The sequence below is a fragment of the Opisthocomus hoazin genome, chromosome 16, assembly GCF_030867145.1.
Source record: "Opisthocomus hoazin isolate bOpiHoa1 chromosome 16, bOpiHoa1.hap1, whole genome shotgun sequence".
NCBI classification, from domain to species: Eukaryota; Metazoa; Chordata; class Aves; order Opisthocomiformes; family Opisthocomidae; genus Opisthocomus; species Opisthocomus hoazin.
The window spans coordinates 17,707,130-17,722,396 of NC_134429.1; the positions used below are offsets into that span (position 1 = coordinate 17,707,130).

A 15,267-nucleotide genomic window follows, 5' to 3' on the forward strand; every position below is an offset into this window, starting at 1 on the left:
GAACTTAGCAAGCAGTAAGTCTCCAGCTTCATTGTGTGGGGTTCTGAGATGGAAAACAAATAGTTACATCTATTTGTATCACAGTGGTAGTTTTTTAAACATGATAAGCGGAAGGATCTTATGGAAGCTTGTTACATAGCCTGCTACATACACACAATAGCCAAAGTGTTATTAGTATGTCTTCATATGCAGAACTGTTCTTGTTTTCACAGGTGGTTTCCTCATTGTTTTTCTTCTTTTTCTTATCCCACCCTCACACTTAGTCTACTGTGAGAAATGTATTGGAGGATTTTAGCATGATCATTGTAAACTTATTAAGGAACTACAAAGGTATCTTGTAAATACAGAGAAGTGTTTTGTGGCTTTTTGACAGTGTTCTGGTTATGAAAGCTTTAATGTGACCTCCAAAGCGGTGCTTTTGTGGTTTTGCTCATTTTCCAAAACAAAGCACGTACCACTTGTAGGATACTCTAAAGTAACATCATCTCGCACGTGCAGTGTGTGGGACAGCTATCGAGTAGCTGAATCAGGACAGCTGAGCAGGTAGGAACATCTCAAGTCCTTCTTCCAGTGGAAAGATTTGTGGCGCGTTGCCCTTGGTTAAACTTAAGCATGTCCTTTTCAAAGTTAACGGGCAAGGGGAAAGGCCTTTTCGTTTTAAAACCCCACATTCCTGGTAGGCTGGTGATAGTGGCAGCTGTACTGCATCCCTGAGCGCTTTGAATGTGCTTTCATTCATCGTAATACAGGAAATAAAGCGGAGTGAAACAATCCGAGTGAGCTGGTGTCGCCTGCTGTGTGCTTTCAATATCCCATTCAGCTTAGCCAGAAGCCTGTGTGTGTTGCTACACCTAGCTAGTTGTGGCACACAGGCAGTACTCTGCTTTCACCTCTGCTGCTCAGAGGTGTTCACTTTCTCTTAAGAAGGGAGAGCTGTCGCCTCTGCTATATCGTTAAAAGAAAGTGAGAGAGTTACTGGGGTCCCAGCGTACCGTATTGGGAAGCATTGCCGAAGCTGGCTGAGGCTGAGCTGTGTGGAGGAGGAGGATGAGCAAGGGGTTCTTCCCCGGCCATCATCTCACTCCGCACCATAGGCAGGATGTTAGAGCTTCACTGAAATCCTGGCTTCATCAGGAAAGCTTTCAAGGATATTAGGAAGCTGTCATATCTAGAGTTTCGGTATGCAAAGGCTGGAAGAATTTATTTTGAAATGCCTTAATGTGATGAGGGCCTATTACAAGAACTGGAGCTGGCAAGCCCTGCTGATTAGAACTGTCAAAAGAAGCGCTTAATACTACAGCAGGGATTTCGGAGAGCAGAAATGGTGGACAAATAGGTTTGGAAAAAAATACGCTCAGGAAGTTCATCCTGGTCCATCGTGGAAAGCTGATGCCCTGGATCTGACAATCTGTGGAAAGGTCCTAACGTGGTGAATACTGAGCATAAGCATAGCTGCTACTGCTGGCAAGTACTGTGAAGTAAGAGATAGGGTAGATCTTGGTGTAGCTTCTTCACCTCCCTCCCTCCCTTTCTTTGCCTCTGTCCTCGAGAGCTCTGGTTTAGTATCAGATCTGCTTTAAGATCCTTCTTGTGCTCCATACTAACACAAAGCCAGAGACGTGTGACCTCTCGTATCCTTTGCTGCTTTTGCCCTGTGACTGCTGTTCAGAGTTTCTACAGCTCTTTCTCAGAGAGTCCAGGTCATGAAGGAGTTAAATTACTTCTTTGTTCTCAGTTTTAGCAACGTTCCAGAACAGTAATGCTCTCCATGTTCTGCCTTACCCATTCTTCTGACTCAGTAAGTGTGAGCACCAGTTACATCAAACAGCAGACCCCAGAAGAGAAACTGGAAATGCCGGTGTGCAAGCTCAGTGTGCGAGGGTGAATCTCGGAGTTTTTTGGCTTTTTGGGGTGCGTGTTATTTTCACTGGGGAAATCCAAGAGTCAGCAACTCTGTACTCACATGGTAAGAAAATACCACCACTTAAGCGTGCATACTTCTACATGGAAGAAAGACTAAAAAATCATATGCTAATGTTGTATAAATCTGTCTTTACTAATAGCACTGTTCTGACTTCTCATAACACACTGTTACGTGGGAACGTGTCATTATGAGTGACAAACATGACAGCGTAATATCAGTTTAAAGAAATTCAGTTCGAAGTAAGATGTCACCCAGACAAATTACTCCCTGTTTTAACTTGCCCTTAAACCAGATTTTCTTGTTCATTAACTACAGACAAGGTTGAAAGCATAAAAAATTATTTAAATATATGTTAGCATTTCTTATTATTACTAGTTTTCCTTTTGGATGAATCTTAATTAACAGCTGCTGTCATGGTTCAGACGAGGTAGCATAGCACTTCGGGGGCCATCACTCTCTGCCTGGGCATGTTGGAGAATGAAGCCACTTCTAGTGCAGAAGACAGTTTTGCCACTTTGGATTTTCATTCATCCTTATCCTTGCTCTTAGGGGAAACACTTCAGCGCTTTATTTGTAAGATGAATCAGGAAATCTTTGTAGAGAAACTGTTGAAACGGGCAGATAAAAAGGGTCAAAAATGACTGCCATGGTTATTTTTAAAAAATACTTTGGAATATGCAAAATAGTCTCTTTTTTTTTAAGGGTTTGTTTTTTTTTTTGATGCTGTTGCAAGATTTGCGGGTATTTGGCAGATTCTGGCCGTGGGTGCTCGTGGAGCAGTGGCCATGGCTGCTGTGCTGACCTGCGAAGCAGCCAGCACAGTCAGCTCCCTCTGCCGCTCTGGGTTTTGCAGCTGTACTTTGGGCTGTTGGGCAGAGCCCTGGCAGTACCGGGGTGTGAAAAGTGGATGTAACATTAGCATCTGGCTTTTTAATCTCCATTATTAGCATCTTAGATCACTTTGTAGCAATTAGAGTTATTTAGAAGCTTAAAATAAAATAGAACTGGGCAGAAGAGACGGAAGTTGCCTTTTTTTTTTTGCCAAAGCAGTGGGGACTGATTTCTGCTTTTTCAAGCTGTCAGATACCACAAATCAGATATTTTAAAAAAACAGAAGTAGTCATTTTCTCTTGAAATAGCTTACTGATAGCTGTCACCTTCTTTTTCTCTTAGTTTCAAATTCTGTTGCAGGCCAAGCGATGCCAGCTAGTTATAAAGCACAACGTCCCGGTTCGCTGTGACAGTGTGTTGGCACAAGCTTGTTGGGCTGAGACTTTTTGCTGGGTAGTTGAGGTTCCAGATTGGTTCAAGTTTCTGTTATCCTTGGGCACCAGAGGGAGCTCAGCAAAGTAGTTGTGTTGTCCGAGAGGGCAGTATGTTTGGTTTTTTTTTCTCTGATCCAGTTTAGTGTGGTGCAGAGGTAGTGTGGGGAGGAGGTAGAATTTCAGAGAGGAGGGGGGAGAAGAGAGTTCCTGGAGTTAAAGGACATTTGGGGCTAGTGTCTTGCTGGCTGTCAGACATGGTTGATAAAAATAAAATTTTGCCATTTTGGAGGATGAGCATTGTAAGAATGCTGCAAATTTGAAAATAGATTTTTGTTGTTTCACCTGAGAAGGTGTATTTGTATGGAGCATGTTCCATTTGATAGTAGGGGAAAATGTCCTTTTCACAAGGGCGTGTAGTGATAGGACAAGGAGTGATGGCTTCTGACCGAAAGAGGGGAGATTTAGATTAGCTGTAAGGAAGAAATTCTTCACCTTGAGGGTGGTGAGGCCCTGGCCCAGGCTGCCCAGAGAAGCTGTGGCTGCCCCCTCCCTGGCAGTGCTCAAGGTCAGGTTGGACGGGGCTTGGAGCATCCTGGGCTGGTGGAAGATGTTCCTGCCCATGGCAGGGGGGCTGGAACCAGGTGATTTTCAAGGTCCCTTCCAACCCAAACCATTCGATGTTTCTATGATGTCTCTAGCTATAACGAATTATTTGCATCAAACTGAAATTTGTCAGCTCTGCTGCTGAAAGAAGGTGTCAGGAATTATGTTTTGTATGAGATTAGGTGCTTGGGTTAGAGTTGTTACACCAAAAGATGTAGCGACCCCAGCCACATGGTGGTAATTCTTGTTCTGCTTTTTTTTTTCCATGTTGTCTTTTTTCTTCTCTCTCCTCTTCATTTTCTAACTTCTTTTACAGAGCTACTGGACATCTTGACCTTGTCCCCTTCAGTCAGAGGAGCAAATCCAGCGTTAATAATTACAGCGTTCTTAAGCCTGCACAGATTTTAGTAACTGCTGCTTAAATAGGGATGTTATGTAAATATTGTCTGTGCCGTACCAGGCAAATACCGTCATCTTTTACAATTCCACTGAACTGTCTTGATTGGCAACAGTGAAAAATTTCTTTTGACTCCTCTGTATTACTTGAGTCTTAAAATGCTTGGTATTGGTAGTATTTTACCTCATGTTTGGTAGGTCAGGCTTTCTATCGTTGCGCCCTGACAAGTGGTGTGAGTTGTCCCCGACCAGTGCTCGCTCAGTGGAAGAGCCAGCACTCGAGCCTGGAGAACTCCTGAATTCCCGTGCTGTCCCAGAGATGCTGGCCAGGACTGCAGCCCCACGGGAGGGTGTTCTGCCTGAACAACCCCTTCCGCACTTACTGGCTTTCCTGGGTAGATCTCAAAGTAGTTCAGTACTACTTTATCACTGCATGGTGGCAATTTTTCCGTAGAGAAAAAGGCTCTGGAATCTAACAGGGTTCTTAATGGACTGTCATTATTTAATATTGTAGCATGAATGCAGCCTAACTCAGATGGGCTTTTCAGCGGAGATCATAATGACTGTAATTGCAAAAGGATGCCTTGCTGAAGTCGAAGCTGCCAGATGCAATGCCATTCTGATCTAAAAAGGTCACAGTAAAAGGGACATTTAAATTAAGTTATAAATTACATTTGAAGAACAATATTTTGATGAGCAAGACCAGAGATGTCAGAGCTGCAAGATGTAATTCATGGGTTCATTACAGAACAGAGGTGCCTGACAGCTGAGCCATGCCAAAAGGAGAATTTATTTGCAACATCACGCAGACAGAAAATGGCAGCTCTGCTGAGGAGCTGTAGTAGAAACATGAACCCTTGTGGTAATGTGCAGACTTTATGGTAATAAGGCTTGCCTGTGATCTGCCGTTGGCTAATGACTGCTGTTATGGAGGTGAGGTTTTTGGACACGTGCACACGCAGGATTTTTCTTTCATCTAAAATCCTGTCCAGTGATTGCTGTATTTTCAGTTCCAAAGCATAAGCACGTTTGTGTTAATTCCTTTTGTTGCAGTTGTAGACGTACATAATGTCACAGCGGTTCAAAATTTAGATGGCAGAGTTAATGCTAAAAATGGCGATTCCTTGGGTGACAGGACAGTAATCTGGCACTTACAGCGATACCTTGAGAAGTTCAACCAGAAGTTAATGAAACCGTAGGCAGTCATCATTAGCTATTATTTATACGTTTGAGTTGCTTGCTGATAAACTGCTTACGTGTGTTAAATGACCGAAAGTAATAAGCAGAGAATGAGCCAGATTGTAACACATAAATTTAACTCTGGCACTTAAGAAAAAATATTTTTTCTTTTTGCTGCACTGTCCGACTCCTGGGGCTTAGGGGGAAAAAATAAAAGTTTTTAAGCTGGCCTTTTAAGCTCTCCTTTTTAAGGAGACACTAAACCTGTATCGGGTCTCTTCTTTTCACATCTGTGTCTTCTCTGTTGTATGACTCTTTTTCACATCTGTGCTGATGGGTTTTGTGATTGTTATTGATGTAATTATTTGGTCAAAAATGAATGCTCATATTTTATGTTGTTGATTTGGGACAGTTCTGATGGCCTGTAAACTCTGCTATTTTTTTCATTAACCAGAGTGGTTGCCTGTTAAACCAGTCTATTCTTTCTGGACTTCTCTGATTTTTTGCAGATTGAACTGTTTGGGCAATAGGGCTGCCAGGGAAAAACATGTGTTGTCCTTGAGGTAGAATGAAGATGCCCTCCAAGTTACCAAGAGGCTTTGGCATTACTGCATGTTTTGAGAGGAGTAGAGAGGGAAAAGAAACAGAAGCCCTATTCTCTTCAACACTGTCAGACTTCCTAAGTGAAAAATCTTTTAGGTAGTGACGTGCACAGAAAAAAGCATTTGCAAAGTGAGCTGGCAAAACAAACAGTCCTTTTTTCTTGAAGGTGGATCTGTTCCCAGTGCTGGAGTGCAAACAAGGAGAAAAATTAATGTGTACCCAGTAGAAAAGCCAACATCTTATTTTCATGCCTTTAAGTAGGTATTGCATACTACAGGAGTCTTAAAAAAACAAGTTCAAGTTCGAAGTCAGTGGTGTTGATTGAGTCGTGGCGTTGCGCACCGGCACTGCGAGGCTGGCTGTCTGCTCTTCTCCCGTGGCTTCTGGCTGACGTCAGACGGCCTGAGCTCGTTGTCTCGCTTGCGTGGAGGTGCAGGCGCGGGAGCTGGCAGGTTTACAAGCCGTTGTCCTGTTACATGTTGGGGAGCTTCACCTGGGGAGACGGGTTTAAGAGCAGTGGTTCTGCTAAGCTACGTGGGGTTGTGCCTCTCCCCGGTGTGCTCGCCATGGCCCCGATGTGTCCGTGCACCTCGTAGCAGCAGCTTGCAGAGATCAGACAGCTGGAGGAGGCGGCGGATTATTTTTTGGACAAGCATTGTTTTCTATGGTTACTCTGCAAAGGTGCGTATAGTTATAATTAGTACACAGAGTATCTGTTACTTCCCAGTAGGTGCCATATAGAAAGCTGAAAGTGAATTGAAAACCACTCTGGCTTAGTTTTCTTTCTTGGTCCCGTTATATTAGCCAGGCACCGGTTTTACTGCAGTAACACCCTGTATGTGATTGTTGTCCTAGTTGTTGGTCGGGGAAAAAGGGTGTTCAGGCCGCCTGGTAAGGGAACGTTACCGTTTGTTCTAAAAACACATTGTAGGTAATGATCAGAGGCCTTTGCCCAGTAGTGACCTTCTATTTTCAGAAATACTTCACTTTCTTTATAAGTCCCTCAAGTATAAATAAATTTTGAATGCTCCAATAATTTGGTGGAGGTGGAAGAGTACCTGCAGTGGTCAGGGACTGGACCAGGCTGCCCAGGGCAGTGGTGTGGAGTCCCCGTCCCTGGAGGCGTTCAGAACACATGTAGATGTGGCACTTCAGGACATGGTTTAGCAGGCACGGTGGTGTTGGGTTGATGGTTGGACCTGATGATCTTAGAGGTCTTTTCCAACCTCTGATTCATCAGTTCGAGATCCGTTCCTACTGATGGTGGGAGATTCAAGCCCATTTGTGTGAGGTGTAACCCGTAATGTATTAATTTCTCCTTCAACCCAGCTGATAACATGTTCATCCCTGTCAGTAGGAGGTGTGTGGGGTGACTGCTGAGCGTGGCCGGATTTTCCAGAGGGCTGTGCACCTCTGCTTTTGCAGCTAACTGGTCCTCTGCTTTTCTGGACCTCAGACGGGCTGTTTGAGGTGTTTAGTAACAAATGGTGATCAAACAGGTTTCTGGAAACTCGGCTCTTCAGGTGTTGTAAAGGAGGCTCAAAATTACATGGAACTGAAATTTCATCAGCAAATGGAATAGATTAGCTGTTATTTTTAATACACTGAGGTTCATGTGCAGGGACTTCACTGAGGAAAACAAAGTAATTTCTGGTGCGCTTTGTACTGCAAATGGGTTGGCTTTGTAGACTGTCACAATCCATTCTGCGGCATTCACGCCCTGAAAACTGAGATGCTAATAAAATAGATGGGAAGATGGCAATGCACGATCCGTGGTATCCAGAATCCACCATTTCACAAAGTGCCCCAGTATGACAGACCGCAGTGCCTTGTGAGAAATGGGCACTTTCTGTTCTCTGCAATTCCCCGTCCGGTTATGGTGTGGCTGTTACTGGAAAAGTGAACCCTGTTCTGCAGAAAAGCAGCGTACTCAGTGACGCGCGAGCTGTTTGAAACCGGAGTTGACAGAGCCGGGAAGTGGAAGTGAAGGCTGCTTTGCCCCAGCCCTTGCAGATGTGCTGTCTTCCCCCAGCTGCCCGAGTCCTGTACGGAGTGCAGAGCTTTGCTTTCCATTCCCCAGCTTTTGGCAAGTTCTGCTGCAGCTCCTGAAGACTTGGTGGATGTTCTGCTCTGTCCTTCGCAGGAGTACCACGGCTCTGGAGCCACGCCGGCTTGCTTACTGTGGGCTTGTCCCATCGAAAACCTAGATCCAACAGTGTTTCAGCGTTAAAGCAGCACATTATATGTATGTTTATAATACATGTATGTATGCACGCATGTGTGTGTTTTGCTGGGAATGTCATCATAGCAATCAAAGTTGCCATCTGACTTTCTTCCTGCTGTAAGTTGTGTGGTGGCTTTCAAAAGCCAATGCACACACCTTTCACAGAGTGTTTATTGGGAGAACTGGACAAAGCTGGCTTTCAGTGGAAACAGATTTGTGTTATAGTCTCCCTAAAAACGTTTTCTGTAGGGCCAGTGATTTGTTTTTTCCCTTCGCTTCTGTCTTGATTCTTGTCTGCCTTTATTTCTTAGTAGAAATCACTTAGACCTACTTAATGGAAGTAAATTTGAGTCATTTACTTACAGCTTGTAGAAGTCTCTGAATCACGCTACTGGATGCAGTACGGATGCAGGGCATTCCCGTGCACCAGAGAGCTTGCAGTCTGAGTTAAGACCAGACAAAAGAAGCAATAAAAGGAAGAAGAAGTATTGCTAGGAGGTGGCCCGAGGGTAGAGGGGTCTGATCACGGTCACATGTACAGAATCAGTACTTAGGAATTGGTGGAGAGATGTACAGAGCTAAGTGAGCAGCAGGAAGAAAGCAATCTTGCTATTTTTATTTGAAGCAGAATTCTGTTCTAAAATTTAAGCCTGTTTACATGAAAAAAATTAGAAATGTTTTCCTCTTGTAATTAGGTTTTATTATAACTTAATAGTGACAAAGTAGTTAATATCTTGTCGCTTTTCAGTAATTTTATCTTGATCCCTATTCAGTCCATCAGTCTTGGGGCAAGTTCAAGAATTGTAGTGGTTGCTGAAATGTTTTCTGGGAGTGATTAAGCAGAGGTCTAGCAGCACAGATGCTTCTAGGGTGGCATGCAGATGGGTAAGTTCTGGGTAGGAAGGAAGAGCAGGAGATAATCAATGTACAGAATCAAATTTTAGTTGTCCCTGTTGTAAAGAATCTTTTGAGGGTCTGTAAAATCCTGCGATGCTGATCGAAAGCTTTGAAGCTTTGGTTTGCTTAGCACCTTGTGTAGAAAAGCTGCCTCATGTCTGCGTAGGGAAGGTTGCATGCGAATCATTCTCCCTTTGGGTGTAGGAGGATAATTCCGTTTTTGTCATCCCAGCAATATTTCTTTTTCTTTTAGATCATTTTCAGAAGACGTAGAGCAGGCTCCTGACTAGTCCTTCAGTTCTTAAAATCCCACTGTACTTTGAAGAGAGGACAGGCTATAAATCTACAGCGTGCTAAGTGTTTTCTGTCAAGAGTTAAGAGGCGGAGATTCTCATGGGTTCCTTGCTGAATAATATTTTCCAGTGTAGTTGTTTTCCTACCTCACAGTGATTTAAATGTCTGCTGTCTACCTCAGATACCTTTTGATCATGTAGATACCGAGTTTGTGGTAGAAAATAAGGTACACTGTAGGCTGTGACCAGCTGAAACAGTAATGTCAACTTAGACATTCCCAGTTGCTTTTATGTACTCCTGTAGCTATCTGTAGGGCTTTTGTTTCTTTTCCATACTTGTTTTCTAACAACATGGTGATCTTTGCAGTGCAATAAAAATAAAAAGAATTTTCTGGATGGGTAATCTTCACATCCTATGGCTTGCAATCCCTCCTGTATGGTAGTTTTTCCACTTGGTTTTACTAATCTGAACAAAATATGCTGCATAAAATACAACTCCTTCTGAAAAATGTATTCTTGGAGCTTATAAAAATTTTCCTTGGAATTTCTAATGCAAAAAATATTTGTAAAGTTAACCAAAAAATCTTCAGTGTTTTATGGGCTCAAACATTATATGGGATAAGTCTAGGAGGGAAGGGGGAAACATACTTGTTTTAATGCTGTTTCTTCTACTAATAAACTTCAATTATCCTTCAGGTTGTTTAAATTTCACTTCATAGATCAACAGCAAAAAGAATTACGAATAGAACATCTCAGGTGGCCCCCTTTAGTGGTTTTTCTCCAATATCAGATCACTGCTAATTCCATTGAATGATCTATTTGTCTTCTTTATTTTTTAGCTACATGAAAGTAACTATGATGCTGGAAAAGCCCTGCAGCGCTTGGTGAAGAAACCTGTGCCAAAACTGATTGAGAAGTGTTGGACCGAAGATGAAGTGGTAGGGAAACGATTTATTCCCTTGAGCTTTATAGTTCATGTTGCTTCTCTTGCTTTTTTCTTTTTTTTTTTCTTTCTTTCTTTTTCTAAAGAGGTTATCTTTAGGGGAAAGAAGAAGGGAAAATAATTTGTTGCATGGGATAAATTGTTGCACAATTCTGTTAGTTGGCCTTTGTTTGATGTGCAGAGCTTTATTAGACTGGGGAAGATACCGTTCTAATAGTAGAAGAGGAGAGGAGAAGACCAAGTGACTGTTTTTGAGAGGATGCTGTAGGGTAAATGAACAGCAAAACTTCTGGACTCTAAATTTCACTTTCAGTTTCACCTCCAGGAAGGCTGGCCACATTCATTAATTGGAGTAGGACGAGATGTAAAAGGCATACAAAGTATTGTCCCTGGTTTTTTTCCTGCGGGTATCGGAGGAAGCTTACAGTGTCAGCTCAAGTTGGCTAAGGGGAGGTTGGATATCAGTGTCTCTCCTGAACAGACTTTGAGATTAAGCCCCTTCTTCCCCTCGTACGGAGTATTAGAAAGCATTTACTGGCATAGTTCCTGATGGATGAATCTTTGACAAAGAGCAGACCAAAAATAGATTAATCTGAAAGCTGGGATTTAGCCATGCCATCCACGTTTACTTTAATGTATGTAGAAATTGTCAGGCTCCAAAACTGTCCTGGAAACAGTGCATCGATCTTACAAGTAGCTCCCGAAGTAGCATATGGACATGATGAATTTGGGGCAGGCCGCAAATACGCAGTGCAGTGCTGGGTCCTCACGGTTACGGACCTGCAGTCACTGAGGGGTTTGGGCTGCTGCAGTTTAACGTCCTGGTGCGCTGCAAGTCACATCAGCTTACACAATTTGTAGTCCCAGTGCTGCTGTTCTGGCGTGTGCTGGTAGGTGGGCTTCCTAGGTTTGGGGCTGTGGTGCAGGCAGGGAAGGAGCACGTAAACAGGTCATTCTTCAGAGGTTGAGGTTTGTGGTGTGTATGGCTTTGGACTGAAGTCTTACAGTTGTCGGTAGCCTACTAAAAGATACTGCTCTGATTCGTGGGGGAAAAAATGACTTTGACCTGAGAAAGACACTCCTTCATGAGAGCTGTAGTTGACAGAGAGGGCATGCTGCTGAGAAAGCACTTCCCAGTCAAATGGACCGCGGGTTTTTTATTGCTGGGTATTTTTCCAGAACTTGGGGGAGACGGTAACTGTGTAAAGAATTAGTGAAGCGAAAGTGCTTCTTGTGGTTCATTCTGGAGTTAAATTGCGGCAGTTGTGAGGTTTCTACTGGCTGAGTTTTTATACATTTGGTACAAATGCAACTGTGCTTATAAAAGTTTTCCATAGGGTTCTAAACCAAAACAGATCATGGGAAGTTGGGAGCAAATTATGGATTCTTAATTTGCCAACACCGTGTAAACAAACAGATTCCTAATTGTTGCATTCAACATGGGATGCATTTTCTGGCAGCGTTTGGGTTCCAGATGCTGCTGCATTACAGCCCTTTGTTCATGAGACCTTGCAGCTTAAGCTGGCACACAAGCACTACACAAAACAAACCCCCCCCAAAAAAAACCCAAAGCATCAACAAAAAAAGGCAGAACTCATGCATTTTCAGTACCCGGGAGAAATGCTGAACAAGTTCACTTGGATTACATCCGAAAAATATTTTGCATTTTAATGCTGCTGTTAATTGTGCTTAACAGGATAGATTTATGCGAAATGCAACACGTAGGAAGGCAGCACCTCTTCAGCAAGCTGACTAGGCACGTCTGGGTTTGTGAAAATGGAAAAATGTTAGATTTCCTAGCTCAGTAATTAGGCTGCACTGTGCACTAAAATAGAAAATCAGGTGATTGGAAGTTAGTTATGATAAAATATTTATCACAGAAGAGCTTCAGACTCGCTTACGGTTTTTACCTTTCACTGTTGGAAAAGCTGCTTCTCTCTCATGTACCATATTGGAATAAACGGGGATAGAAATTGAGATTGTCAGGTAAACTTACCAGGTGTGTAAATGAAAAAAATCTGATACGGTACAAGACAGTGTTGCTCATGTAAAAGTGACAAAAGTGACAAGAGAAAAGTTTTTTGGTGTTTTGTTTTTTTTTCCCGCTTTGAATGAATGAATTCTTAAGCTAATTAGCTAATTGGTAAAGTATTTGAAAAAGTAAATAAAAATAATTTTGTGATTTTTGTCAAGCTACTTACACAGTTGGCATTGGTGCTATAGATTAAAACTGGTTAATAATGGGTGAAACTTTTGTGGTCTCTTAGCATTTTTTAATTATTCAGACAATAGCTGGAGAGACTTTTTTTAAAGCTCTGGTTTCTCTGGAAGCCTTGCAGGGAGTTATTCCAGTGAAATATGCGTGCTTGCTCTCTCCTTATGTAAACCTTTTCGCAAGAGCTGGATTAGGGGTGGGCCAGGCCATGTAAACCTGTATTAAAGTAGGCTTATTCGGAAATCCAACAAAGAACCTTTGTGGTAAGGAGACTGCCTGAAGGCGTGGAGTGGAAGAAGATCATGTGCTAACACCGGCAGTGAAGCAAAGGAGAGGATGAGTAAAAAGCCCAGAACACAGCTTCCTGAGAAGTTTTACAGTTATCTTGTCGGGAAAGGGAGTTTTGTTTGGGGAGCTGACTGTCGGAACAAATACTTCAAGCGCTCTGCCCTGCGCTTAGTAAGTTTGTATTCATATTGTTTTCACCTCTGTGTTCTCTGCATACATTCTTTCCCACATTCAGGGTTAAATTGCACAGTGCCAACACTTCTTTGTGTAGATTTTTTTCTTTTTTTTGCGGTCTCCTTGTTTTTTTCCATCAGCTGCACTGTGCTGCGAATGCCGTAGCTGCTGCAGCGCAGGGTGTTTGGTTGAGCAGTCCGTGTTAAATCATAGAGAATAGGGCCTCATGGATAAGAAAAAGCAAAGTTTATTGAAAGTGAAACTTTACTCCAAAAGTGCAAACTGTGAGTACAGAATAATGATCATTAACTCTATAAATCATTGTCAGTCTCAGCTCATTTTATCATATTTGTTCTTGTTCTGTTCCATCCAAGTTTCCAGACTCATTTGGCAGCCCTCCAGCCTCAGCAGAGCCAAAGATCAAACTGTGCTCTTATTTATAGACAGCTAAGCTCCACCTGCACCACTTCATTGCCTGTTTGTCCCTGGCAGTTTGTAGGAAATGCCCGATTAAAGCAGCTGTACTGCACTGCTGAGCATTTCTGAGATTTGCGGGGGAAGTTTGCTTATTGTTGGCTCTGTGAAACCGAGGAAGAGTTTCTGCCTGATATATAGGGTGCTAGAGCTGCGTAGGAACTCCACGATAAAGTATTTTTCAGAAAACATTGATGTGTCAAACCCAAAGTCTGGCCAAAACAATTACATTTTGGCCAGAACCTTATGAAGTGTCGTCTGCCCCACCCATCTCTTGCTGGCAAGTGATGAGCAGGAGGAAGCCTCTGTAACGTGGCTGGCTGCTAATCCAAGAGGCCCTTCCAAGGGAGGTGGAAGACCCAGGTCCAGACCATGTTCCTCTTTCTGCTGGACTTAGAATGAATCCCTTGTTGTGGCCCAGCAAGTATCTACTGAATTTTTGCAGCTTGGATAAATAGCAGATAAGGCCCAAAGCTCTGGTTAGTTAACCGCCTTCACCGAGAGAGGTTTGGTGGTGTGTGACTGACTGGGATAACGCAGAGCATGGCTTTTGGCGTCTCAGGTTTTCCATTCCTGCCTTTCTAATCCTGTAGTCATGTTCTGCCCCCTGCCATGCCTCTGCACCCCAAAACCGTTGTTACTCTGAAGTTAATTTTCTGCTGGGTTTTCAAGATGGAAGGTGTCAGCAGAGTTCCGCTGCAGAAGACGGAAGGTTGTGCGGCTGGACGGAGAGCAGAGGGAGAGCAGCTCTGTGGCAGTGTTGAGTAGCTGGGCAGATGGCAAAAGCCATGAAGTAGAAGGGTGGTCACACTGATGCAAGGAAAGAACTCACTCAGTACAAAACTGATTCTTAAAACTTGATACTTCCCAAAGTCAAAACTCCTCTGTAAGCTGGTCGATTACTTGCACAAGGATTTGGACTGACTCCATTTCCACTGTGCGGGGTGATGAACGTGGTTGATTTTGTTGTGCACATGACAGCAACGCTGTGTCCAGCACAGCTCTCTGTAGTATTCAGTTGTATTTGTGATAAAAGATTGTATGAATAACTCAGATTTATTGGAAATTTATTTATTTATAAGGCTTTTAACTTTTTTCTGTGGACTGTTTGTTGCCCAAAGATAAATCATTTTTTGTTAATTAAGACAGCTTTGTTGCTTGTGACCAAACTGTCAAGTAAGAGCTGCTTTGTAGCTATCAGAAGTGATTAAAATAAAGGGTGGAAGTTAGGTTATTTTTACTGCTGGTGATATGGTTACAGAGGTTTAGATCAGATTAAGCAGAAGATAAAATTTCCCAGTGGTTGAATTAAATGGAATGCTCTGTAAAGATGAAGATGGAGGTTTGTTGTCTCCCTTATGTTTCTGAACTTGTGGTTACTTCTGAAGCTTTTTTTATTCCAGTAAGTAAATTCAGAGGCATACTGTGACAACCAGTCTTCCACACTGCCTGGTAAAAGGGGCTAAAGAAACTTCTTTGCTCATGCATCTACAGGCAGCCCTGCCAGCAGCTGTTTCCTGTTTATGAAGGCTTGGGCTACACCTGACAACATCCATTTCCAGCAATGATTTGGTGTGGGGGAGGGTTGGTTTGTCTTGTCATGCTCATTAATTTACTTCTGTGGACAAATTTGTTGAGCAGTTGTCACGTATAATGCCATATTTAAGCACTTCCTAAGCACGCACCCTATAGACTGATGGTCAGCGGCATCACCTGGTGTGGAATCTTGTTTGCAGTCTCAAATGGAGCAGTGCAGCTTGGAGAAGGTGCTTTATTTTGGAAGAAGCCC

The 15,267-nt window shown here is 42.9% G+C and overlaps 1 protein-coding gene across 3 annotated transcripts in view; it reads left to right on the top strand.

Annotated features, from left to right (window-relative positions):
• Positions 1-15,267, top strand: part of RERE (arginine-glutamic acid dipeptide repeats) — a 250,854-nt gene that overhangs the window by 158,139 nt on the left and 77,448 nt on the right. For all 3 annotated transcript variants that reach the window (XM_075437109.1, XM_075437111.1, XM_075437112.1), the window contains one exon: positions 10,224-10,322. In XM_075437109.1, the coding sequence (XP_075293224.1) occupies positions 10,224-10,322 (99 nt within the window). The remainder of the gene's footprint in view (positions 1-10,223; positions 10,323-15,267) is intronic.